We start from the raw sequence: 27,156 nt of genomic DNA on the forward strand, positions 1-27,156 counted from the left end.
CTCATGATATACTATCAATTTCTAGGGTATATGTCCTTCAGGAGCAAGTATATACGCCCCAGAATAAAAATTTTGTAATTTTTCCCAGAAAAAGTCAGGGTCCATTTGACCCGCTAAATATTGACCGATCTTTATCAAATCAGGAATGCTTATTCTTTGGCCCTATCCCCTTCTCCATGTAAAATTTCACGATGTTCGGACCATAACTGCGGCCTCCGGATCGACCTGAAAACCGACAAAAATTACGTATTTGGTCCATTTCATCCCCTAAATATTAAGCGATTTTTACCAAAAACAATAGGGGTTTTCATTGGGTCGAACCCATCTTATATGCAAAATTTCGTGAAGATTGGTCCATAACTGTGGCCTCTATCGTGTTTACAAATTATAATGGACAGACGAACGGACGGACAGACACACATGTCTACATCGATTCAGCTAGTCGAGATATGACGATCGGTATACTTAAAGGTGGGTCTAGGACTAATACTTCGCGGCGTTACAAACTCTTGGGGCTGCACAAAGCTATAATACCCTGACAACATAGTTGTGTGGGGTATACAAATTGCTCTTAAAAATCATAAAAAATCCACCACCATAACATTGATAGTTGTTCAACAGTTTATAAAAATATTTTTTTTTTTTTATTTTTGGCGAAATTTTTATTTTATTTATTTTTTTATTGTTTTCTCATACCCACTGTTGGTCAACATTTGCCCACAGTAGTCGCAACTTAAAGCTTCTTGACGTTGTTAAGATGTTTGTTAGTGGCCACCATTTATCTTCAGCCATGATATGGCGTTTTATAATCGTTTAACGATATTTACTTATCCGATATTGTAGTTAATTTTCGTCTACGACTTTTTTGAAGTATCTAAATGCGTTTATGACAACAAGTTATTTAAGCCTGGCTAAGACATAGATTTTTGAAAAATATTTTTTTGTAGTCTAAAGCTTTCGTTAGGAGTATGTGAGGCGTGGATTTTTTACAAAATATTTTCTCAAGATGTATATGAAGTGTTGATTTAAAGAAAAAAAATATTTTTTCAAGGAATGTATGAGGTGTAAATTTAAAAATATATATATATATATATATATATTTTCTTTCAAGGAATATATCCTCATATATTCCTTGAAAAATATTTTGTAAAAAATCCACGCCTCATATATTCCTTAAAAATATTTTTTGTTTTATTTTTAAATTCATTTATATTTTTTGTAGTCTGACGAAGTTGTGGATTTTTATACCCTACACAACTATGTTGTCAGGGTATTATAGCTTTGTGCAACCCCTAGAGTTTGTAACACCGCGAAATATTGGTCCTAGACCCACCTTTAAGTATACAGATCTTCATATCTCGACTAGCTGAGTCGATCTAGACATGTGTGTCCGTCCGTCCGTCTGTCTATTATAATCTGTCTATTATAATTTGTAAAAACGATACAGGCCACAGTTATGGACCAGTCTTCACGTATGTATGTATGTAGGATGGGTTCGGCCCAATGAAGACCCCTATTGTTTTTGGTAAAGATCGGATAATATTTAGGGGATGAAATGGACCAAAAACTTTATTTTTGTCTGATTTTCTGATTTCTCCAGAGGCCGCAATTATGGCCCAAACATCGCGAATTTTTACATGGAGAAGGTGATCGGGCCAAAGAATAAGCATGCCTGTTTTCATAAAGATCAGTCAATATTTAGGGGGTCAAATGGATCCAGACTTTTGTGTGAAAAATTACAAAATTTGTATTCTATAGCGTATATAGTTACTCTTGAAGGGCATAGACCCGATAAGTTGATAGTATATCCAAGAGGAGTGGTTGGCCTTTAAATTGATACCAATTAGATTGCCTTATGTACTCTGATGTGGGAGTTACACGTAAATATTTTCAGGAGCTTACGTATTCATATATTATTTAGTAAACCATTATCACACTGCAGGGCGGACTTAGCGGTGATCGTTTTGAAATGTTCCATGAGGTTCCAGCTATGGTCAAGAACAACGCCTATAATTTTCGATGATGATCAGATACTAATTTTGGGATGAAGTGAAACGAATACTTAGTTTCTATATATTTTTTGCTGTTGATCTCTAATCGGGCAAGAGGGTGCAACTATCACGAAATATTGCCCACACTCGGAATAAAAATCCGCAGAATGTTAGAGTTTCGTGGTAGTTGTGTAGGGTATTGTATGGTCGGCTCCGTCCAACTATACTGCTCTGCTCACTGGTTTAAAAAATATTTGTTGTAGTCTAACGATGGCATGGATTTTTTTATAAAAATAAAAACTTGCTGTGTTCTAACGAAGACGTCGATTTTTAAACATTTTTTGTTAATCTAACAAAGACCATGTTACTTTTTTTGCAGTAAAAAAATATATTTTTTGTAGTCTAACGAATGCGTGGACTTAAAAAAAATAGGAATATGTAAGGCGTGAATTTCAGGTGTAGATTTAAAAAAGTATATATATTTTTTATAGAATTCATGAGGCGCAGATAAAAAAATAAGGAATATGTATGGCGTAGATTTTTAAAATAAATTTAAAGGAATTCATTAGGTGTGGATTAAAAAAAAAATAGTTTTAAGGCGTCCTTCCCTTTCCTTCGCCAAGACTCTCTGCCCATCCCAGTAGAAAGTGTCTTGCAGACAACATCAACGAATCGTGTAAGACAATGGCAATTCCTTGAAGACACTTTGCAGACAACAACGTGAAATCGTTGACGAAATGTTCACACAAGTGTCGCAGTATTCATGCAAGACAACTTGGACGACAGGGTAAGCGATATTGTCGTTGACAACAACTTCGGCGACTAAACTATGCATAGAATCACTTTCTGAGGCGATGTATGCATGTCCGCCCGTCTGTACGCCTGTCCGCCTGTAGAAGGTAAATTGTAAACAAAGTACAGGTCACAATCATGATCCGAATTGGATGCATTTTGGCACAGGTCACTTATTTGGCCCAAGAACGAACCCTATTGAAATTGGAAAAAATCGGTTGAGATTTAGATATAGCTCCCATATATATTTTCGTCCGATTTAACGTAAATGGTGTACCAAAGTCCCTATATATCTTTTGATTTGCACGAAATTTGGCATAGAGTACTGAATTAGGTCCACAATGTGATGTGTGCCAGGTTTCGAGAAAATCGGTTCAGATTAGGATATAGCTCCCATAAATATTTTCGTCCGATTAAACGTAAATGGTGTACCAAAGTACCTATATATCTTTCGATTTACACGAAATTTGGCACAGCCTACTGAAATAGGTCTAGAATGATGTGTGTTAAGTTTCCTGAAAATCGGTCCAGATTTAGATATAGCTCCCATATATAGTTTCGTCCATTTTAAAGTAAGTGGTTCCTCAAAGACCCAAAATTAGGCCGATTGAAAGAAAATTTTGCTCAACGTACTGAAATTTCGATATAGCTTTTATATATATTTTCGTCCGATTTTTAGTAAATGGTGCATCAAACTACTCATGTTTATCCAATCGAATTGATATTTGCATTAAATTGATTTACATAATTTTGTTCCATTGTAGGAAGCAAATCTATATCTGACCAAATGAACAATTTATTATAAGTTGCAGAATATCGTGTTTATGGAATGTTGAATATACCCAAAGTGATGAAGGATATTATATAGTCGGCCCCGTCCGACTTTACTACTTTCCTTACTGGTATATACTTTCGGAAAGAATTTTCTATTTGTTTCGGTCAATGTTTCATAGTACACTCGATTCAGACTATTTCGTCAACGAAATTGTCATTCAAGAGAGTATTTTCTACTGGATGGGATTAGCTACACACACTAGTATATGTACATACTTATGTATTACTTTACAGACCGTTGGTACGCTTTGCTAACAGCAAAGTGGAAACCCAACATACCTCCTGATACAATGTTAAAAAAATAATAAAAGCTTTTATGTAAATCAAAAGCTTTTCTGTTGGTAATATATACGGACATTTGTGCTAAAGCCATTTTAATGTTGTATGGCCGTTACAAAATTTATATTTGAAAATAAAAAAAAAAACAATAAAAAATTAGATATATTTTTTTATTTTTCTCAAAATAAAAATTAACTTTATTACAAAAAAAATTTACAAAAAAGTTTATTTAGAAAATAAAAAAAATTAACTAATATCAACAATAAATATTTTTTTCCTTGTTTATTATTTAATGAGCATTTTTGTATTATTTTTATAATCTTAAATTCGTAACAAATCAAGTCTTTGCCTTTTTTTGGTGTGGTGGGAGGATGAGGTGGTTGACTGAGTTAGATGAGGCTTCTTCTATTCTTTGGGTAAATTACTGTCACTCTTCCCCCGACTATAGGGTCGTGAACTACCCAACATACGTTCCAATAGACTTTGTTTTGATTTACGTTTGGATGCCACTACCTCCTTGCACAAATCCATAAACACCTCGGCCACTTGATCCACATGATCCGCTGCAGATACTTCACTAAATTTACACTCGAAATCTTTGGCCAAGATTTCTCCCTCATCACGGCTGACCTGACGTAAATGCACCATATCGACTTTGTTGGCGACCAACTGGACCGGTGTATCCGATTGTAGATCTGATTTGGCACGTCTGATATAATTGAAACTATTGCGATCGGTAATGGAATAGACTAGCAGCAAACCATCGGCCCATTGTACCAGTTCAGCAGCATTGGGAAATTCGTCATCAGTCTGTGGGCAAGAAAGAAATGAAAGAGAGAAAAAATATGAGTTTTTATTTTGCACATGACATCATGTCGCCACAAATGGGGTTAAGGTTAAAGGGTGAATAAAATAAAAAAACAGAACACTTAAATATGTGTAAGGGCACACATATACACACAGACATATCGTGTTTTTGTTTGCTCACTTCATTCCAAACGAACAATTTGTTTGCCGTGTCAACACATCCGGCCTTGGAAAGGACATAACACATGGATAAAGGGAAAGTGATGATATATATTTATCATTTTTAACAATATATCAGTGGTGACGATATGTTGCGATTTTTAATTATAAAAATAACAAACAAGGCGTATACTTAACGGCAATAGTTATACGCACCAGAGGCCAACAAATGTTTGTCACATTGTGTGGATTAAGAAATTATTTTTTTTAAGATTTTTTTCAGAAATATTTATTTTAAATAATATATACTATATACTAAAAAAGTATTTTTTAAGAAATATATAGGGAGCAATATTTTTGAAGAATATTTTTAAGAACTATATAAGTCGTGTATTTAAAAAAAAAAAATTTTTTTTGAAGAGTACCTAAACGTATATTTTTTTATTTTTTTTTTTTTATGAAAATCTAAGGCATGGATTTTTAATGTGAATATTTAAACAAATGTTTTTTTAAGAAAACCTAAACAATTTTTTTTAATAAAATCCCAAGGTGTGAATAAAAAAAAAATTTATAAAAACATCCTTTCTTAACTGACCCACATTGTTTTAAGTGGTGTTGTTGTTGTTAATTTTAATGGTTACCTAGGTGTGTGTAAGTGTAAATGTCGATGTCATTGAAAATGTGTGGTCAACTGACAATATCCTGACATAATAACAATAAAAATTGTGACACACATACACTCAAATGAACACATACGAAATGAGAATAATGAAAGTGTTAATTGTTGCAAAGGACCTTGCTACAAATATTTGCAGTATCAACATGGGGTAAATTAATATAATTGTGAAGTCAGCAAAATAAATATGTAATCTGGAAACGAAGAGGGATTCTTGTGAGGTGACAGATACTTATGAATAAAACCAGTAAGGAAAGTAGTAAAGTCGGACTGGGCAGACTATACGATACCCTTCACCACTTGTGTAGACTCTAGACTTAATTCTGTACGTTGTGCCAAATTTCGTGAAAATCTAAAGATATATAAGGACTTTGGTACACCATTTACATAAAATCGGACGAAACCATATATGAGAGCTATATATAAATCTGAACCGATTTTGCCCAATTTCAATAGGGTTCGTCCTTGGGCCAAATAGATGACCTATGCCGACGTTCATCCAAATCGGATCATAAATGCGACCTGTACTTTGTTTACAATTTAACATGGACAGACAGACGGACGGACGGCGGACGGACAAACATGGATAAGTCGACTCAGAAAGTGATTCTATGCATATTCTCAAAAGGAACTATGTGTCTATCTCGTTTCCTTTTGCCTGTTACAAACATATGCACAAAGACATAAAACCCTGTACCACAGTGTGGTGAAGGGTATAAAATCAATATCTCCTTAAAAATATTTTTGAAAAATCCTCGCCTCTGTCTACTCCTTAAAAATATTTTAAAAAAAATCCACGCCTCTGTCTACTAATTAAAAATAATTTTAAACCAGTGAGCGGAGCAGAATAGTCGGACGGGGCCGTCCATATGATACCCTACACAACTTCCACGAAAATCTAACTTTCTGTGGTTTTATATTCTGAGCTTGGGCAATATATTGCGATATTTGCACCCTCTTGACCGTATAGAGGCCACCAAATAGTACTAATATTCAGTACAGCCCATCTCATTACTTGTCCAGATTCCTTTCAACGTGGGTTGTGTAGTGATGTTGGGCTTTCATTTGTGGCCCATAGATCAACTCGAAAAAAAACAAAAAATGAAAAATATGTCGGTCCACTTCATCCTAAAATTTGTATCTGATCATCACGGAAATTTAAAGGCGTTGTCCTCGACCATACCTGGATCCTCATGGAAAATTTCAAAGTGATCAGCGCTATATTTTCGCCCTCTAGTGTGGTAATGGGTTTATAATAATACATATATGAATACGTAAGGCCAACCACTCCTCTTGGATATACTACCAACTTCTCGGGTCTATCTATGTACTTCAGGATTAAATATATACGCTGTAGAATACAAATTTTGTCATTTTTCACACAAAATGTGTCATTAAAACAGGCATGCTTATTTGTTGGCCCGATCCCCTTCTCCATATACAATTTCGCGATGTTCGAGCCATAATTGCGGCTTCTGCTGCGACCAGAAAATCGAAAATCATAACTATTTGGTCCATTTCATCCCCTAAATATTAACCGATCTTTACCAAAAACAATAGGGGTCTTCAATGTCCCACATGCAAAATTTCGTGAAGATTGGTCCATAACTGTGGCCTGTATCGCGTTTACAAATTATAACGGACAGACGAACACACATGTCTAGATCGACACAGCTAGTCAAGATATGACGATCGGTATACTTAAAGGTGGGTCTAGGACCAATATTTCTTGGCGCTACAAACTCTTGGGGCTGCACAAAGCTATAATATCCTGACAAAATAGTTGTGTGGGGTATAATAAATTGTCGGTCCATTTCTTCCCAAAATTATTATCTGATCATCATTGGTCCTTGACAATACCTCGTTCCCAATGGAAAATTTCAAAGCGATCAGAGCTCTATTTCCGCCTTCTAGTGTGGTAATGGGTTACTAAATAATATCTCAGTACGTAAGAACATGTAAATATTTAAGTGTAACTCCCACATCCGAGTACATACATATCAATTTAAAGGTCAACCACTCCTCTTGGATATACTGATATAACTTCTCGTGTCTATGTCCGTCAGGTGTAAATCTATACGCCATAAAATACAAATTTTGTCATTTTTCACACAAAAGTCAGGGTCCATTTGACCCGCTAAATATTGACCGATCTTTATTAAAACAGGCATGCTCACTCTTTGGTCCGATCACCTTCTCCATTTACAATTCCACGAAGTTTGGGCCATAATTGCGGTCTCTGGAGCGACCAGAAAAACGGACAAAAATTAAGTATTTCGTCCATTTCATCCCCTAAATATTACCGATCTTTACCAAAAACAATACAGGTCTTGATCGGCCCGAACCCATCCTTCATGTAAAATTTCGTAAAGATTGGCCCATAACTGAGGCCTGTATCGTGTTTACAAAATATATAATGGACAGACGGACGGATGGACACACACGTTTAGATCGACTCAGCTAGTCGAGATATGACGATCGGTATACTTAAAGGTGGGTCTAGGACCAATATTTCGCGGCGTTACAAACTCTTAGGGCTGCACAAAGCTATAATACCCTGACAACATAGTTGTGTAGAGTATAAAAATCCTGGCTTATGGCTACTCCTTAAAAAATATTTAAAAAAATATTTTTAAAGTTACTACATGCAAATTATTTTTAAGAAATTCACTGCTTCAGCAGGCTGCAATTTTGTTTGTAAAATTCAAATTACTTAATTTCCAAAACCTCTCCCACCCTCCCCCACCCCTAACATCGCCTATTAAATTCCTGGAAATACATAGTTAATATTGAAAAAATAGAATTGAAAATTCCACACCACCAGTTTCTCATTAATTTTAGTCATTTAAATAAAAATTAATTCACGCGCAATAGTTAATTAAAATGTCATTTTCATAAACGGCTACTATCAATGAACTAATTTAACGGATTTATGGCCTCCAACTAAACTACTTAAAATGGTGTATGGCACAGTAATAATTATTCACCCTCCTCCAAATAGCCTCGATTAGGTTACCCATGGTAACAAGGAATTTAGTAATACATAAAAAACGCACATCCATACACATTGTGTGTGTGTATTTATTTATAATAAAGGGCGCCAATGGTGTTGATATATTGGACACACACACACATACATATCCTGCTTACCTTGGGACATGTGTCGAGTAATTCAAACAGCACCGGTTCACCATCAACCAAAGCTTCATGTTTGTATCGATTTTCTGGAATTAGTAACGCAATCCGGTCATGGAATAAATACAAAAAAATGTTTATTACATAAATAAATATTACATAGATTATTATAAAAATAGAAAACAGTGGAGAGATATTCACCATAAATCCGCATAATGGATAAAAGTAGCAAAAAAAGAAAAAAAACAAAGTTAGCTGCAGCAGTAATGGGTTAGTGAGGTACAGGACATAGCCGTGCGAAATAGTTTGCACACAGAATTAAAAACAAAACCAAAAAAAAAATGAAGCGAAAAAAATCCAATGGAGGTTCCTGGAAGCGAGAGGCGCTTCATACATGCCACTTAGGGAATATTAAACAAAAAAAAAATAAATAAATAAACGGAATAAAAACGAAATAATTGTCACGTAAACTCGTATGTGTGGCAAGGACATTTACCCACACATCGTTAACACACACACATACAATATTTAACGCAAATTTTAAATTCTTGTTAGTGGCATATACTTCACATACATTGCATTTTAAAAGGATATAAAATTTTATTGTAAAAAATGCTATAAAATATTTAGAGCTTGCAAGCGACACTAAAAAACCCGATTTTTTTCTTTAGTTTAAGCGTGACGATGTTATGGATAAATTGTTTCGATTGGCCCACCTGTTTGATGATCATATTCGCCTATATAACGTTTGGTTAGAAATCGAACAATAAGAGCTGGAAAGATGGTAAAAGAAGTAGGGATGATAAGTATTTTTGAAATTCTTTTCAAAAATCCAGTAAGGAAAGTAGTTAAGTCGGACTGGGCCGACTATATGATACCCTTCACCACTTTGGGTGTATTCTACATATGTAAACTAACAGACGTCGCCTGTTCGAAGGAACATTGACGTGAAATTGGACGAACTTAAATATGTGACCGACTAACATCAATTCCTAGACATGTCATTAATTTATATTAATTTCAGTACGTTGTGTCAATCGGCCTAGCTATGGGTCTTTAGTGCACCATTTATTTCAAATCGGACGAAAGTATATATGGGAGCCATATCTAAATCTGAACCGATTTTCACGAAATTTAGCACACAACATTCTGGACCTAATTCAGTACCTCATGTCAAATTTCGTGTAAATCGATAGATATATAGGAACTTTGTAGCCCCATTTATCTTAAATCGAACGAAAATATAAATGGGTGCTATATATGAATCTAACCCGATTTACTTGAAACTTGAAACATGTTATTCAAGACTCAATTCAGTACACTATGCAAAATTTCGCGCAAATCGAAAGATATATAGGGACTTTGGTGCACAATTTACATAAAATCGGACAAAACTATATATGGAAGCTATATCTAAATCTGAACCGATTTTCATGAAAGTTAGCACACATCATTCTGGACCTAGTTCAGTACCCTATGCAAAATTTCGGGAGCTATATATAAATCTGAACCGATTTTCTTCAATTTCAATAGGGTTCGTCCTTGGGCCACATAAGTGACTTGTGCCAAATTTCATCCAAATCGGATCGCAAATGCGACCTGTACTTTGTTTACAATTTAACATGGACAGACGGGCGACCGGACAGAGGGACATGCGTAAATCGACTCAGAAAGTGATTCCATTCATATTCTCAAAAGGAACCATGTGTCTATCACGTTTCCTTTTGCCTGTTACAAACATATGCACAAAGCCATAATATCCTGTACCACAGTGTGGTGAAGGGTATAAAAACGAACTGTTGGTGAGGATTTAATTATTTTTATATAAAAAAACGTGGTTTTTTAATTATATAAAAACATTTTTGGATTTCTCAAAAATATTTTAAAAAATTGTAGCGTGGATTTTGAAAAAAAAATATTTTTTCAATGACCTTCTATTTAATAATTAATAATTTTTTAAAGATATTTTTACCGACTTTCTATTGGCGTGGATTTTTTAAAAACATTTTTTGAACGGAGTAGGGGATGATAGATTTCAAGTAAAATGGCAAAGTCCCTCTTTCATCTCAATTGTGGACACTGACTTCCGAGTGGTGCCATCTGGGGTAGCTATTTTCATCACCCGATGAAATAGTGAGCTAATATGTGCCGCGAGTTCACCCATAAGAACTATAAAAAAATTGGTTAAGGCGTCGGAAAACCAAACCTAGTATGAAAAAGCAAGGAAAGAAAAAAACAAACCCACCTAATGTTGACGACCCTCGCAAACGTATAAAGGACCACGTTCTGCGAATCTGCAATGTGTGCACGTTGTACAGAACAGGCGCAGTGTTCGCTTTTGCGGATGTATTAAAGAAGTACAAAGCCGATATTATTGCCTTACAGGAAATGCGATGGAATGGGACTGACGTAAGTAAATCAGATGATTACGCCCTGTATTATAGCTGCCATGAAACGAAACATGAATTTGGCTACGGATTTATGGTTAAGAGGAGAATAAAAGACCTCGTATGCAGGTTCACTCCAGTAGATGAGCGAATTGCTATAATCCGTATAAAAGCGAAGTTCTTTTACATCAGTCTGGTTTGTGCCTATGCTCCGACCGAAGATAAAATTTAACAGACCAAAGACATATTTTACGAGCGCCTAAAAACAGCATATGACAGCAGGGAAAATATCTTTGGCACCACCGTTGGAAAATTCAGCTTCCATGAAGAAACATCAGACAAAAACATGGTACATGGGTCTCTCCTGATCAAGTAACGAGAAATCAAATCGATCATGTTGTGATAGACGGAAGGCATTCATCCAGTGTTTTAGACGTCCGATCGATCCGTGGAGCGAATATCGATTCGGACCATTACCTTGTGGCAGCCAAGGTATGCACCCTTCTTAATGTAGCAGCAAAGGTGCGATCTAATGTAACACGGAAATTTGACGTCGAAAAGCTGCAAACACAACAGATAGCAGAAGCCTACTCCGCTCAACTTACCCACCTGCTTGACGAAAGCACCCCTTGTCCAGATAATAATATAGAAGCACAATGGCAGAGAATTGTCCACTCCCTACAAACTGCAGCAAAAGCAACACTTGGGTACCAAAGACCACCATCAAGAAATCCGTGGTACGATCAGGAGTGTCGTAATGGTATTGATATGAAAAACGCAGCGTATAGGCAACTCTGCAGACAGCAGCAACACGTAATGAGATGGAGAATTATCGGGAGAAAAGGAAACGTATTTTCCGAAAAAAGAAGAAAGAGCAAGAAAAACGTGAGCGTGGGCTAATCGAGGTGTACAGGAGTCAGAATGAAAATTCTACCAACGGGTAAAGCACCAAACCGAAGGCTTTGGTGCAGGCACATCCTCCTGTAGAGATAAAGAAGGAAACCTGGTGACAGATACAAACAGCGTGCTGAGGATCTGGAAGGAGGATTTTGAAAAACTTCTGGTATCAAATAGTAGCGGTGAAGAGGATACCCCAGAACCAATAAGGGATGGCGGTATAGAGTGTATACCACCTAGCCAGGATGAGGTCAGAATAGCAATCAATTGGCTGAAGAATAATAAAGCAGCAGATGTCGATTGGTTACAAGTCGAAGATGCTGGTAAGGAGCATGCATCAGCTGATTGGTACAATCAGTTAGAAGAATGCATGCCCAATGATTAGAACATCAGCATCCTGTGTCCAGTGCACCAAAAAGGAGACAAGACGATATGTGCCAACTATAGAGGAGTAAGTCTCCTTCCCATCGCCTATAAAGTGATATCCAGCGTACTGTGTGAACGACTGAAGCCAATGCGGCTTCAGACCTGGCAAATCCACCATTTACCAGATTTTCACACTGCCCCAAATCCTGGAAAAAACCCACGAAAAAACCATCGACACATTTCACCAATTCCTTGACTATAGAGCCGCATTCGACAGCCCTATCCGTTCAGAGGTGTATAAAGCCATGTCTGTGTTTGGCATTCCTGCAAAATTAATACGGCTATTCATGATAACTTTAACTGGCACAAGATCAGCAGTTAAAGTCGGAAAGGACCTCTCGTCGTCCTTTAATACCGAACGAGGATTCAGACAAGGTGATAGTTTGTCAAGTGACCTTTTTAACATCCTGCTGGAAAAGTTCATACGGGAAGCAAAATTGAATAGAAAAGACACTCTGTACATCAAACAATACATGTTACTCGCCTACGCCGATATCATCGACATAATGGGTCGAACATTGAGAGCGATAACAGCCACCTTTGAACAAATTGAGAAGTAGTCTGCCATAGTGGGTATGGCAGCAAACGGCGAGAAGACCAAGCTTATGGTATCAAAGCGCAAGACGTTCAGTAGACTCGGATCAACTGTGGAACTTGAGAACTTCGAGGTGGTCAAAGATTTTATATACCTTGGTACCGCCATAAATGACATCAGTTTTGACATTCAGAGAAGGATAACAGATGCTACTATGGTCTGAGCAAACAACTCAAAAGCAAGGCCACCTCCCGCCATACCAAACTCACACTCCACAAGACGCTGATAATACCCATGCTGTTATATCGATCTGAAGCATGGGTACTTACGCAAACAGATGAGGCAACTCTTGGAGTGTTTGAGAGAAAAATTCCCCGAAAGATCTATGGGGATGATCTGCGTTGACGGTGAATATCGCCGTCGAATGAACCATGAGTTGTACCAGCTATTCTCTGACATCGACATTGTTAGACATATTGAGCTCCAGCGACTACGTTGGCTAGGTCATGTTGTGAAAATGGATGAAGATGCACCAGCCCAGAAGGCATATAAAAGCGAACCAACTGATGGTTCATGCAGAAGGGGAAGGCCACGAATAAGATGGAAAGATCAAGTGGAAGACAACATTGCCGAATATGGTCTTTCAAATTGGAAAAACTGCGCAAAAGACGGACACGCCAGGAAATCTTTTTTAAGCTTGGCTTATGGAACGAAAGTTCTGTCACAAGCCAGCTAAGTAAAGTACGTTTCAACGACCTTCTATAGGCGTGTTTTTTTAATAGTCATTCACCAATCTTCTTATGGGCGTGGTTTTTTTTAATACCTAAAGAAATTAATTTTTAAAAATCTGCGTCTATTTTGTTAGTATTTGACAGAACCACACCTTTATAGTACTTAAAAAAATAAAATTATTTCAAAAAATCCAAATTTGTATTTGGAATATTTTTTTAACTCCATTCATGTAAAATTTTCTAATGTTTCACAATTTTTTATTCATTACGACAATTAATATATTTATCGAATGAATTGCATTTATTCGTTTCATTTTTGTTGACCTAAATTCCGGCAAAATGACTAACCCCACCCAATGACCCTCGTAAGCATATAAATTAACAACGACAAGAACACCACCAGAAAAAATGAGGTCAACTAAATACTGGGTAATAAAGGAGTAAAAAATACAACAACAACAACGGAAAAAATGACAAAGTAACAGCAGACGGCGACGTCTGGTTCGAAATAGAAAACAAAAATTGGAAAAAATGCACATTGCCAAGTTTGAAAAAAAAAAACACCAACACCGCACAATATGCAAGTCGGGCCCACGACAATCCCACACTCGCTCGCGCACACACTCACACATCTACAGCAACAATGTAAAAAAATGGTAACTACTACTTAGTTAGTTGGCCTTATCCAGGCGAGAGTTGTAAAAACTTTGCTTAGAAACAATCATGTTAACAATATTGAAGTTTCCCATGAGACCATTTCAGACACCATGACCACCTACCCTCTTCCACATGTTCATGGAACGGGGATCCATCAGCGTTAGGTATGCACCTTAATGTTGCGTGTTCGATGGCAACATTGTATGTTTACACGCTACATTGTTTCATGTTGTTTTTCTTTTTGTAAAGGGGTTGTTGCAATATTTGCGACACCGGTCAAGGGGACAACCACCCCCTGACCGGCTTGCCGACATGCATTCAACTTTAATTTTTTTAAGGCACCGGTCACGTTTGTTATTTTTTTTTTTTTGTCCTGCTGACACCTGATTGCATGGAACGACCAATCACATACACTTGCCGGGCCCATGTTACTTGCAACATTATTTCGGTGTGTGTGTGGTTTTATTTATAATAAAAGCAATTTGTGTGTGGCAACCATCCCCCTCTCGCTTTGCTATGAAAATTTCTATTTGTAAAGCTATTTTCTAACTGTCGAGCTGGCTAATTCTATTCATATTTACACATTAAGATTTTTCACCCTATATAAGGCACATTGTCGAGAATAGTTTATAGCTTAGGGCGACGGAAATGTCCATTAAGTTGATGGCCATAACTAATTAAGTCCCACGCGAATCGTATTTGTCATAAATTATTTTTTTATTAAAGATTTATTTATTATCGTCCTACACATTCCTGATCAACATATGGATGAGAAACAATCCCGACAGTTCCTGGCGAAAAGGAAGTGAGATAACAAGAAAAGCCGGGAAATGCTTATTGTACACAATTTTAAGGGGATTTAAAAAAAAATTAACAAATAATAATATTTTTTAAAAATATTTTTTTTTTGGATTTTTTAAAGAATATTTTTACAACGTCCCAATAAGGCGTGGATTTTTAAAGGATTTTTTTTCAACGTCCCAATAAGGCGTGGATTTTTTAAAGAATATTTTTTCAACGTCCCAATAAGGCGTGGATTTTTTAAAGAATATTTTTTCAACGTCCCAATAAGGCGTGGATTTTTTAAAGAATATTTTTTCAACGTCCCAATAAGGCGTGGATTTTTTAAAGAATATTTTTTCAACGTCCCAATAAGGCGTGGATTTTTTAAAGAATATTTTTTCAACGTCCCAATAAGGCGTGGATTTTTTAAAGAATATTTTTTCGGAGTACCAATAAGGCGTGGATTTTTATACCCACACAACTATATTGTCAGGGTATTATAGCTTTGTGCAACCCCAAGAGTTTGTAACGCCGCGAAATATTGTCCTAGACACACCTTTAACCCGAGCTGTGCTAGAGTGACCATATGGTCACACTCATAATACGATCAATAAATCATCTCAAAAGCCTATACCCGAGCAGTGCTAGTGTGAACATACGGTCACAGCCGAAAAATTGATCATGTCGATTATCCTGATAAGAAAAAAAGATACAAATCAATTTTTTTGAATTCAGTGGGCCACAATCTAGAGACGCTGAAAATTTCGTCCCACAATTCGATAAAATAATAATTACAGCACTACTCGGGTTAAGTATACCGATCGTCATATCTCGATTAGCTGAGTCGATCTAGTCATGTCTGTCTGTTCATTAGAATTTGTAAACACGATACAGGCCACAGTTATGGACCAATTTACACGAAAATTTGCATGTAGGATGTGTTCGGCCCAATGAAGACCCCTATTGTTTTTGGTAATGATCGTTCAATGTTTAGGGGATAAATGGACCAAATATTTACAAAGGCCGCAATTATGGCCCGAACATCTCGAAATTTTACAAGTAGAAGGGAATCGGGCCAAAGAATAAGCATGCCCATTTTTGATAAAGATCGGTCAATATTTAGCGGGTCAAATTGACACTGCATTCTGTGTGAACATTAAATAAATTTATATTCTCGAGTGTATAGATTTACCCCTGAAGGACATGGACCCGAGAAGTTGATAGAATATCCAAAAAGAGTAGATGGCCTTTATATTGATACCAATTATATTATCGTATGTACTCGGATGCGGGAGTTACACTTAAATATTTACAAGTGTTTACGTATTCGTATATTGTTTAGTAACCCATTACCCCACTAGAAGGCGAAAATATAGCGCTGATCCATGAGGATCCAGGTATAGTCAAGGACCACGCCTTTAATTTATGATCAGATAATAATATTGGAATGAGGTGGACCGAAAACTATTTTTTTTTTTGTTTTTTTTTCGAGTCGATCTATAGGCTACAATTGAAAGCGGAACATCACACAATGAAGGGAATCTAGACAAGTAATTAGAGGAGCTGTACTGAATATTAGTAGTATTTATTGAACTCTAGTCGGTCAAGAGGGTGCAAATATCGCGAATTATTGCCCAATCTCAGAATATAGAACCATAGAAAGTTAGATTTTCGTGGAATTAGTTTAGGGTATCATGTGGTCGGCCCCGTCCGACTATACTACACCGCTCACCCTTTTTAAATAACATTTTTTCGAAATTTCAATAAGACGTTGATTTTTATACCCTTCACCACACTGTGGTACGTGGTATTATGTCTTTGTGCTTATGTTTGTAATAGGCAAAAGGAAACGAGATAGACACATGGAAATTGGGAAAAAATCGGTTTAGCTGTAGATATAGCTCCCATATATATTTGCGTCCGATTTTATATAAATGGTGCACCAAAGTCCCTATATATCCTTCGAAATTTGGCACAACGTACTGAATTAAGTTTAGAACGATGTTTGTTAAATTTCCTGAACATCGGTTCAGATTTAGATTTAGGTCCCATATATATTGCGTCCGATTTTATGTAAATGGTGCACCAAAGTCCCTATATATCCTTCGATTTGCACGAAATTTGGCATAGCGTACTGAAATAAGTGTAGAAAGATGTGTGTTAAATTTCGTGAAAATCGGTTCAGATTTAGATATAGCTCCCGTGTATATTTTCGTCCGATTTAAGGTAAATAGTGCACCAAAGTCCCTATATATCCTTCGATTTGCACGAAATTTGGCACATCGTACTGAATTAAGTCTAGAACGATGTGTGTTAAATTTCGTGAAAATCGGTTCAGATTTAAAAATAACTCCCATATATATTTTCGTCCGATTTTATGTATATGATGCACCAAAGACCTGTATATTCTTCGATTTGCATGAAATTTGGCACAGCGTACTGAATTAAGTCTAGAACGATGTGTGTTAAATTTCGTGAAAATCGGTTCAGATTATATCCGTATATCCTTCGTATTGCACGAAAATTGGCATAGCGTACTGAATTAAGGCTAGAACAATGTGTGTTAAATTTCGTGAAAATCGGTTCAGATTTAAAAATAACTCCCATATATATTTTCGTCCGATTTAAGGTAAATAGTGCACCAAAGTCCCTATATATTCTTCGATTTGCATGAAATTTGGCACAGCGTACTGAATTAAGTCTAGAACGATGTGTGTTAAATTTCGTGAAAATCGGTTCAGATTTAGATATAGCACCCATATATATTTTCATCCGATTTTATATAAATGGTTCACCAAAGAACGTATATATCCTTCGATTTGCACGAAAATTGGCATAGCGTACTGAATTAAGGCTAGAACAATGTGTGTTAAATTTCGTGAAAATCGGTTCAGATTTAAAAATAACTCCCATATATATTTTCGTCCGATTTAAGGTAAATAGTGCACCAAAGTCCCTATATATCCTTCGAAATTTGGCACAACGTACTGAATTAAGTCTAGAACGATGTTTGTTAAATTTCCTGAACATCGGTTCAGATTTAGATTTAGGTCCCATATATATTGAGTCCGATTTTATGTAAATGGTGCACCAAAGTCCCTATATATCCTCCGATTTTCTCGAAATTTTGCAAAGCGTACTGAATTAAGTGTAGAAAGATGTGTGTTAAATTTCGTGAAAATCGGTTCAGATTTAGATATAGCTCCCGTGTATATTTTCGTCCGATTTAAGGTAAATAGTGCACCAAAGTCCCTATATATCCTTCGATTTGCACGAAATTTGGCACATCGTACTGAATTAAGTCTAGAACGATGTGTGTTAAATTTCGTGAAAATCGGTTCAGATTTAAAAATAACTCCCATATATATTTTCGTCCGATTTTATGTATATGATGCACCAAAGACCTGTATATTCTTCGATTTGCATGAAATTTGGCACAGCGTACTGAATTAAGTCTAGAACGATGTGTGTTAAATTTCGTGAAAATCGGTTCAGATTATATCCGTATATCCTTCGTATTGCACGAAAATTGGCATAGCGTACTGAATTAAGGCTAGAACAATGTGTGTTAAATTTCGTGAAAATCGGTTCAGATTTAAAAATAACTCCCATATATATTTTCGTCCGATTTAAGGTAAATAGTGCACCAAAGTCCCTATATATCCTTCGATTTGCACGAAATTTGGCACAGCGTACTGAATTAAGTCTAGAACGGTGTGTGTTAAATTTCGTGAAAATCGGTTCAGATTTAGATATAGCTCCTATAATATTCGTCCGATTTTTTGTAAATGGTGCACCAAAGACCTATATGTACTTCGATTTGCAAGAAATTTGGCTTAGCGTACTAAATTATGTCTATAAAGATGAGTGTTAATTTCCGTGATAATCGGTTCAGATATAGCTCCCATATATATTTTCGTCCGATTTTATGTATATGGTACACCAAAGACTTGTATATCCTTCGATTTGCACGAAATTTGGCACAGCATACTGAATTAAGTCTAGAATGGTGTGTGTTAAATTTCGTGAAAATCGGTTCAGATTTAGATATAGCTCCCGTGTATATTTTCGTCCGATTTAAGGTAAATAGTGCACCAAAGTCCCTATATATCCTTCGATTTGCACGAAATTTGGATTTATAAGTAAATGAAGAACTCAAAATATGGCCCAATGCACAAAATATAGTGAAATATGTTTAACCTAACATGTGATAAGTTTCGATGAAATCGTTTTAGATTTCGATATTTTGCTTTAAATTTATTTACATAATTTTATCCCATTGTAAGAAGCAACTCTATATCTGACCAAAATTTAGTATAGGTTGCAGAATGAAATGTTTAATTTCATGTTAATGGAATCTGTTGAATATACCCAAAGTGGTGAAGGGTATCATATAGTCGGCCCCGTCCGATTTTACTGCTTTCATAACTGGTTTTAAATAAGGCGTGGAATTTTTAAATAATATTTTTTGGGGTCCCAATCCGCCCACGCTTCCCAATGAGGATGAATTTTTTAAAGAATATTTTTTCAAGGCCCCACTAAAGCGTGGATTTTTCAAGGAATATTTTTTTGGGGTCCCAATAAGACGTGGATTTTTTAAATAATATTTTTTTTTTTTGGGTCCCGATAAGGAATATTTTTTCAAGTAGCCCTAACAGGTGTGGCTGTATTTTGCATTTTATATTGGGTATTTGTAAATCTCTCCATAAAAAATATTCCACTCTACCAGATGTTTACATTTTGTTTCATATTATTATAATAATATTCTCTGTTTACATTCATGTAAAAGCCAATCAAATGCCATAGCCCCAGGCAATCGAAGAAATTTATTACACATCTACATTGAGTTGTTAAATGGCGGCGCTATTACGCCACCATTGGCGATTAATCTGTCAATCTATGCATTCACGCTTTGCACAAAAAAAAAAAAAAAATAAAATAAAAAAACAATAACAACATAACAGAATTCTAAACTGAAAATGAGAAAAACAAATTGTGACACTTCACCTCGCTGTTAATTCCAAGCATTAGCCGCCGGTGATTTATAGCCGTCCCTGCTGCATTCTTGTGGATATCATAAAACAATTCTGACACTATTGTGGATCTACTTAAAATTTTTGTTACTTGTCTAGTTGTTGTTGTTGTTGCTGATCTCTCCCACTGATTAGGCCCCTCTCTCTCTTGTCTTTCACACTTCTTGCGATTACAACACCCATTTATGTTTCACTGCCAAATTTCAAGGATGATTCGACGAAAAGTGGCATCGCTGATATGGCTAGCGGGTGGCCGGCTGGCTGGCTGGCTGGTTGGCTCGATCGCTGATCTTTCAAATGATAAACATTGGGGTATGTCTGTCTGCCAGTCGGTTTAGTGATTATCGCAATAATTACACGTTGCTTTGGTTTTTGGTTATTTCTTTTGGCTTTGTTCCTCGGGTTGTTGTTGTTATTTCTTCGGTGTTCTTACATTCGATGCGATTTGTTTATCTTTTTGAAATTTATTTCAAATGAACACATGATTTTCGTTTGTTTTGTTTTCAATTCTTGTCGATTTTTTCGTTCGTATATTTTGTATTTTGGATAAAGCCAAACAAAAATGTATTGAGGAAGAATGGACAAATTTATATGTCGATTATTTTTTGTTCAAACTCCAATTTAAAATTTTTGGAAAATAAGGAATTGGTTTTACGTTGCACATTCAAAATAAAAAAAAAACAGTCGATACACCGAGGTGGGGGAGGTTTTTTTATGTTCTGAGAAAATTGAATACCAGAATAAATATCTAAAATCAAGCGGGACTCAGTGGAACCTTTAAAAAATGCTATAATAAATGCAAGCTTAATATTACCTTAAAAAATCGTTGCGTTTTGGATAGCATGAAAAAATATTTTTTAGAAAAAGCCACGCATTTGGATAGCTTGGAAAAATATTCTTGAGAAAAAGTTACGCCTCTGGATAGCTTGAAAAATATTCTTTGGAAAAAGCTACGCCTTTGGATAGCCTGAAAAAATATTCTTTAGAAAATCCACGCCTTTGATAACTTTAAAAATATTCTTTAAATAATTCACACCTTTGAAAAAATATTCTTTAGAAAAAGCTACGACTGAAAAAAATATTCTATAGAAAAATCTACGCCTTTGGATAACTTGAAAAAAATATTCCTTAAAAACCCCACGCCTTTGGATAACTTCGAAAATATTCTTTAAATATCTGCACCGCTTGAATATCTGGATAGCTTGAATAGGTATTCTATAAAATATCCACGCCTTTGGATAGCTGGAAATATATTCATAAAACCAGTAAGGAAAGCAGTAAAGTCGGACTGGGCCGACTATATGATACCCTTCACCACTTTGGGTATATTCTACGTATGTATCCCAACAGACGTCACGTGTTTGTTATATATCTATATCTGACCCGATTCCAGGGAAACTTGCCATACTAATTTATATTACTTCAGTACGTTGTGTCAATCGGCCTACCTATGGATCTTTTCACGAAGCTTAGCAACATCATAGACTTATACTTATCATTTATAGAATGATAAGTATAAGTATATGATGTTGCTATACCAAAATTCATGCAAATCGAAATATATATAGGGACTTTGGTGCACCAATTACATAAAATCGGACGAAAATATATATGGGAGCTATATCTAAATCTTAACCGATTTTCCTGAAGCTTAGCACAAATTATTATAGACTGAATTCAGTACGCTAATCAAAGGATATAAAGCGACTTTGGTGCACTATTTACCTAAAGTCGGGCGAAACTATATATGGGAGCTATATCTAAATCTGAAACGATTTTCACGAAACTTGGCACACATCATTCTAGACTTAATTCAGTACGCTGTGCCAAACTTCGTGCAAATCGAAGGATATATAGGGACTTTGGTACACCATTTACATTAAATCCGACGAAGATATATATGGGAGCTATATCTATGCTAAATTTCGTGCAAATCGAAAGTTATGAAGGGTCTTTGGAGCACCATTTACCTTTAATCGGACGAAGATATATATGGGAGCTATATCTCGATTTTCACGAAACTTAATATTAATCGGCAAACGAAAGAAGATATATATGGGAGCTATATCTAAATCTGAGCCTAACAAATGAGCTGTGCCAAATTTCATCCAATTCGGATCATAAATGCGACCTGTAGTTTGTTTACAATTTAACATGAACAGACGGACGGACATGCATAAATCGACTCAGAAAGTGACTCTATGCATATTCTCAAAATGAGCCATGGGTCTATCTCGTTTCCTTTTGCCTGTTACAAACATATGCATAAAGACAAAATACCCTGTACCACAGTGTGGTGAAGGGTATAAAAATCCATGCCAAAATGGAACATTGAAAACATTTTGTTATAAAATCCTGGTCTATTCTTGACAAAATTCACGCTTTAATGGGACCTTGATAAATATTTATAAAAAATCCAGTATGTTGTGGGACCTATTACAAAAAATCAGCACATTACCATGAAAAATATACGCCTTAGTAGGACTTTGACAAAATATTCTTTTAAAATCCAGGTCTTAATGGAAAGCGATTTCAGAATTGTATTCGGTAATCGACGTTTCTTTTCTTAAAAATATACGACCTATTACGGCAAGTTTGCTTCTTTGAACTTCTCACCACATCACATTTTTCCATTAAGGAACCGTTATTAGGCATTCCAGAATTTATGATTATATATCTTTTAAAAAAAAATCTAACCTTCAAATGGGGATAGTTTCTACAACTACAATAATTTGTTTTTCATAGTTTTATAATTGGGTTTGCTTCAATAAAATAAAAAAATAACATTCGCATTAATAAATTTTCATATATAAAAGGTGTGGGCGTTTGCGATATCAAAGACATTTGTCGAAAAATTCATTATGAAAATTACAACAACAAAAATGGAGGAGAAAAAACCAAATCAGCCGAATATGATGTCCATACATGCATATCAAAGACCATCATTCATTCCTCCCCCAGTGAATTATATTAGAGTGTAACGAAATGGGCGTGTGACAAAAAATAACAGAATATTAAGAAAAGAAACCTACTGAAAACACCCAGACCACTTTAAGTCGCTCTTCTATTTGTATGTGAATAAAATTTATTGGTAAGAAAGTATTTCCGGAGAGATCTCCTTCTTGTGAATTAGCAATAGTGAATGGATGTAAATTCAATTGGACAATTTCAAATATTCAACTTAAATATATTTATTACACAAACATACTAATAAGAAATTGTATTAAGATTATTATGAAAACATGTTTAGCGTCGGGACATTCTAATAAGCTCAAATCAGCAGAATAAATATTATAAAGCGATTAATAAAAAAACATATGCCTTGCTTTTTTATTTCATATTTGTGGTCATTTGAACATCAATCCATATGTTAATATTTAGAACAGTCAATGACTGATATGTTTTGACAGTAGAACACGCTACATCACACTTGAAAAAAAAATGCCAAGCTCTTAAAAATTCGAAAAAAAAACTTAAAAAAATCAATATTCCACGCCTCCAAACAAAAATAAACCGTAAGGAAAGTAGTAAAGTCGGACGACTATATGATTTAATCTCAAGCAGACACCCATTGATTACTTAGTTTACAATTAACATGAATATCTATCTCTGAACCGATTTCACGGAAACTTGCCAGAGGTAAATTTATATTAACTTCAGTACGTTGTGTCAGTCGACCTAAACCCTACGAAATTATATATGTATGTAAATCTGAACCGAAACTTAACACACATCATTCTAGACTTAATTCAGTGCGCTATGCCAAAATCCGTGCAAATCAAAAGATTTGCAGGGACTTTGGTTCAATTTACCTAAAATCGGGCGAAACTATACATGGGAACTATATCTAAATCTGAACCGATTTTCACGAAACTTAGCACACATCATTGTAGGCTTAATTCATTACGCTGTGCCAAATGTCGTGCAAATCGAAAAATATTTAAGGACTTTGGTACACAATTTACTTTAAATCGAACGAAAATATATATGGTAGCTATATCTAAATCTGAACCGATTTTCACGAAACATCACGTACGTCATTCTAGGCCTAATTCAGTACGCTATGTCAAATTACAGGCAAATCGAAAGATATTTAGGGATTTTGGCGCACCATTTACCTGAAATCGGACGAAAATATATATGGGAGCTATATCTAAATCTCAACCGATTTTCACAAAACTTCACGTACGTCATGCTAGGCCTAACTCAGTACGCTATGCCAAATTTCGTCCAAATCGAATGATATACAGGGGTTTTGGTACACAATTTACCTTAAATCGAACGAAAATATATATGGGAGCTGTATCTAAATCTGAACCGATTATTACGAAACGAAACATACGTCATTCTAGGCCTAATTCAGTACGATATGCCAAATTTCGTCCAAATCGAAAGATATACAGGGGCTTTGGTTCATCATTTATATTAAATCGGACAAAAATATATATGGGAGCTATATCTAAATCTCAACCGATTTTCACGAAACTTGGCACACATCATTCTAGACTTAATTCAGTAGGCTTTACCAAATTTCGTGCAATTCGAATGATTTTCAGGGACTTTGGCGCACCATTTACCTTAAATCGGACAAAAATATATATGGAAGCTATATCTAAATCTGAACCGATTATCACGAAACTCCACGTACGTCATTATAGGCCTAATTCAGTATGCTATGCCAAATTTCGTCCAAATTGAAAGAAATACAGGGACTTTGATTCATCATTTACATTAAATCGGACAAAAATATATGGGAGCTATATCTAAACCTCAACCGATTTCCACGAAACTTAGCACACATCTTTCTAGACTTAACTTAGTACGCTATGCCAATTTTCGTGCAAATCGAGATATATATATGGACTTTGGTGCACCATTTACATTTAATCGGACGAAAATATATATTTGTTCACAAAAATACATTGACGGACGGACATGCATAAATCGACTCAGAAAGTGATTCTATGCATATTCTCAAAAGACACTATGTGTCTATATCGTTTCTTTTGTCTGTTAGAAACATATGCACAAAGACATAATACCCTGTACCACAGTGTGGTGAACCACGCCTTTAAAAAAAATGTTCCACGATCTCAAAAAAATATTGGAAAAAATTCACGCCTTTCAGAAAAATATTCCACGTTTTCAAAGAAATATTTAAAAAATCCACGCCTATTATAAACCTTGAAAATATTTTTAAACCAGTGAGCGGAGCAGTATAGTCGGACGGGGCCGACCATATAATACCCTACACAACTTCGACGAAACAATAACTTTCTGTGGTTCTATATTCTGAGCTTGGGCAATATTTCGCGATATTTGCACCATCTTGACCGACTAGAGGCTAACAAATATTAAAAATATTCAGTACAGCCCTTCTAATCACTTGACAAGATTCCCTTCACCGTGGGTTGTGTTGTGATGTTCGGCTTTCAATTTTGGCCTATGGATCGACTCGAAAAAAAAAAACACAAACAATTATGTTTTCGGTACATATCATCCCAATATTATTATCTTATCATAAATTAAAGGCGTGGCCCCTGATCATACCTCATGGAAAATTTCAAATTAAAGGCGTGGTCCTGGACCATACCTGGATCCTCATGGAAAGTTTCAAAGCGATCAGCGCTATATTTCGGCCTTCCAGTGTGGTAATGGGTTACTAAATAATATCTGAATACGTAAGCACATGTAAATATTTAAGTGTAACTCCCACATCTGAGTACATACGACCATATAATTGGTATCAATATAAAGGTCAACCACTCCTCTTGAACATACTATTAACTTCTCGGGTCTAGGACCTTCAGGTGCAAATATATACCCCATAGAATACAAATTTTGTAATTTTTCACACAAAAGTCTGAGTCCATCTGACCCGCTCAATATTGACCAAACTTTATCAAAACAGGCAGGCTTATTCTTTGGCTCGATACCCTTCTCAATACCCTTTCACGGTGTTCGGGCCATAATTACGGCCTTTGGAGCGACCAGAAAAACGGACAAAAATTTAGTATTTGGTCCATTTCATCCCTTAAATATTAACCGATTTTTTCCAAAAACAATAGGAGTCTTCATTGGGGCAAACCCATCCTACATGCAAAATTTCGTGAATATTGGTCCATAAATGTGGCCTGTATCGTGTTTATAAATTATAATGAACGGACGGACGGACGGGCACACTTGTCTTGATCTAATCAGCTAGTCGAGATAAGACGATCGATATACTTAATGGTTGATCTAGGACCAATATTTCGCGGCGTTACAAACTCTTGGGGCTGCACAAAGCTATAATACCCTGACAACATAGTTGTGTAGGGTATAAAAATCCAAGTCGATTATAAAACTTTGAAGAATATTTTTTAAAAAATCCACGCCTTGTATAAACCTTGAAAAAAATATTTTAAAAAAATCCACTCCTTTGTATGTCCTTAAAATCCATTTATAAAAAATTGACGCCTTTGGTAAACCTTGACAATACTTTAAAAAAAATCCACTCCTTCGCTGAGGACTGAAAAAAAAATATTTAAAAAAATCACGGCTTTGGTAAATCTTTAAATACAATTTTTAAAAAATACACGCCTTGGTAAGTCTTAAAAATATATAAATATTTTTTAAAAATCCTCTGAAGTGAAATAGGTTTCCAAACAATCGACCTCTGTCGATATTTAACTCATTCTCACGAGGTCCCCAAAAAAAGCAGAGAAATGAAGTCATATACTAGATTTTCGTTTTCCAAATAACGAAATGCCATGTTTTCGGCTCATTATGTTCACCTTTGTATAGCGGCGGTTCATCATAAAAAATTAGAAAAAATTCAAAACCAAAACAGATATCAAAAGTTCCTATATGAAATCCAATAAAACACACAACTAAAGAAAAACTACTTCTATATACATACCGCTTTTGCCAACACCAGGCGCTCCAACGACCGCAATTTTCAATTCGGTTAAAGTGGATTTCTTGCGTCGAATACCACGGGTCGTCATTTTGGCGGCGGCAGGATGGCGGGTGGTGTGGAATGAAGATTATTA

At 35.6% G+C, this 27,156-nt stretch overlaps 1 protein-coding gene across 2 annotated transcripts; it reads right to left on the bottom strand.

Moving 5' to 3' along the window:
• Positions 1-4,301: 4,301 nt before the first annotated feature.
• Positions 4,302-27,156, bottom strand: LOC133330470 (ras-related and estrogen-regulated growth inhibitor). Of its 2 annotated transcripts, XM_061538911.1 has the most exons (4): positions 27,024-27,156; positions 9,390-9,446; positions 8,689-8,762; positions 4,302-4,706 (listed from the first exon to the last, which is right to left on the bottom strand). In XM_061538911.1, exons 1-4 carry the CDS (start codon positions 27,109-27,111, stop codon positions 4,302-4,304), a joined length of 624 nt encoding a protein of 207 aa, XP_061394895.1. In that variant the 5' UTR covers positions 27,112-27,156. The 2 variants fall into 2 exon arrangements, with proteins under 2 accessions (XP_061394895.1, XP_061394901.1); XM_061538917.1 differs by lacking the exon at positions 9,390-9,446.

This window comes from Musca vetustissima, unplaced genomic scaffold (assembly GCF_032173495.1).
Source record: "Musca vetustissima isolate MV318-11 ecotype Yass unplaced genomic scaffold, APGP_CSIRO_Mvet_v1 utg13924, whole genome shotgun sequence".
NCBI lineage: Eukaryota > Metazoa > Arthropoda > Insecta > Diptera > Muscidae > Musca > Musca vetustissima.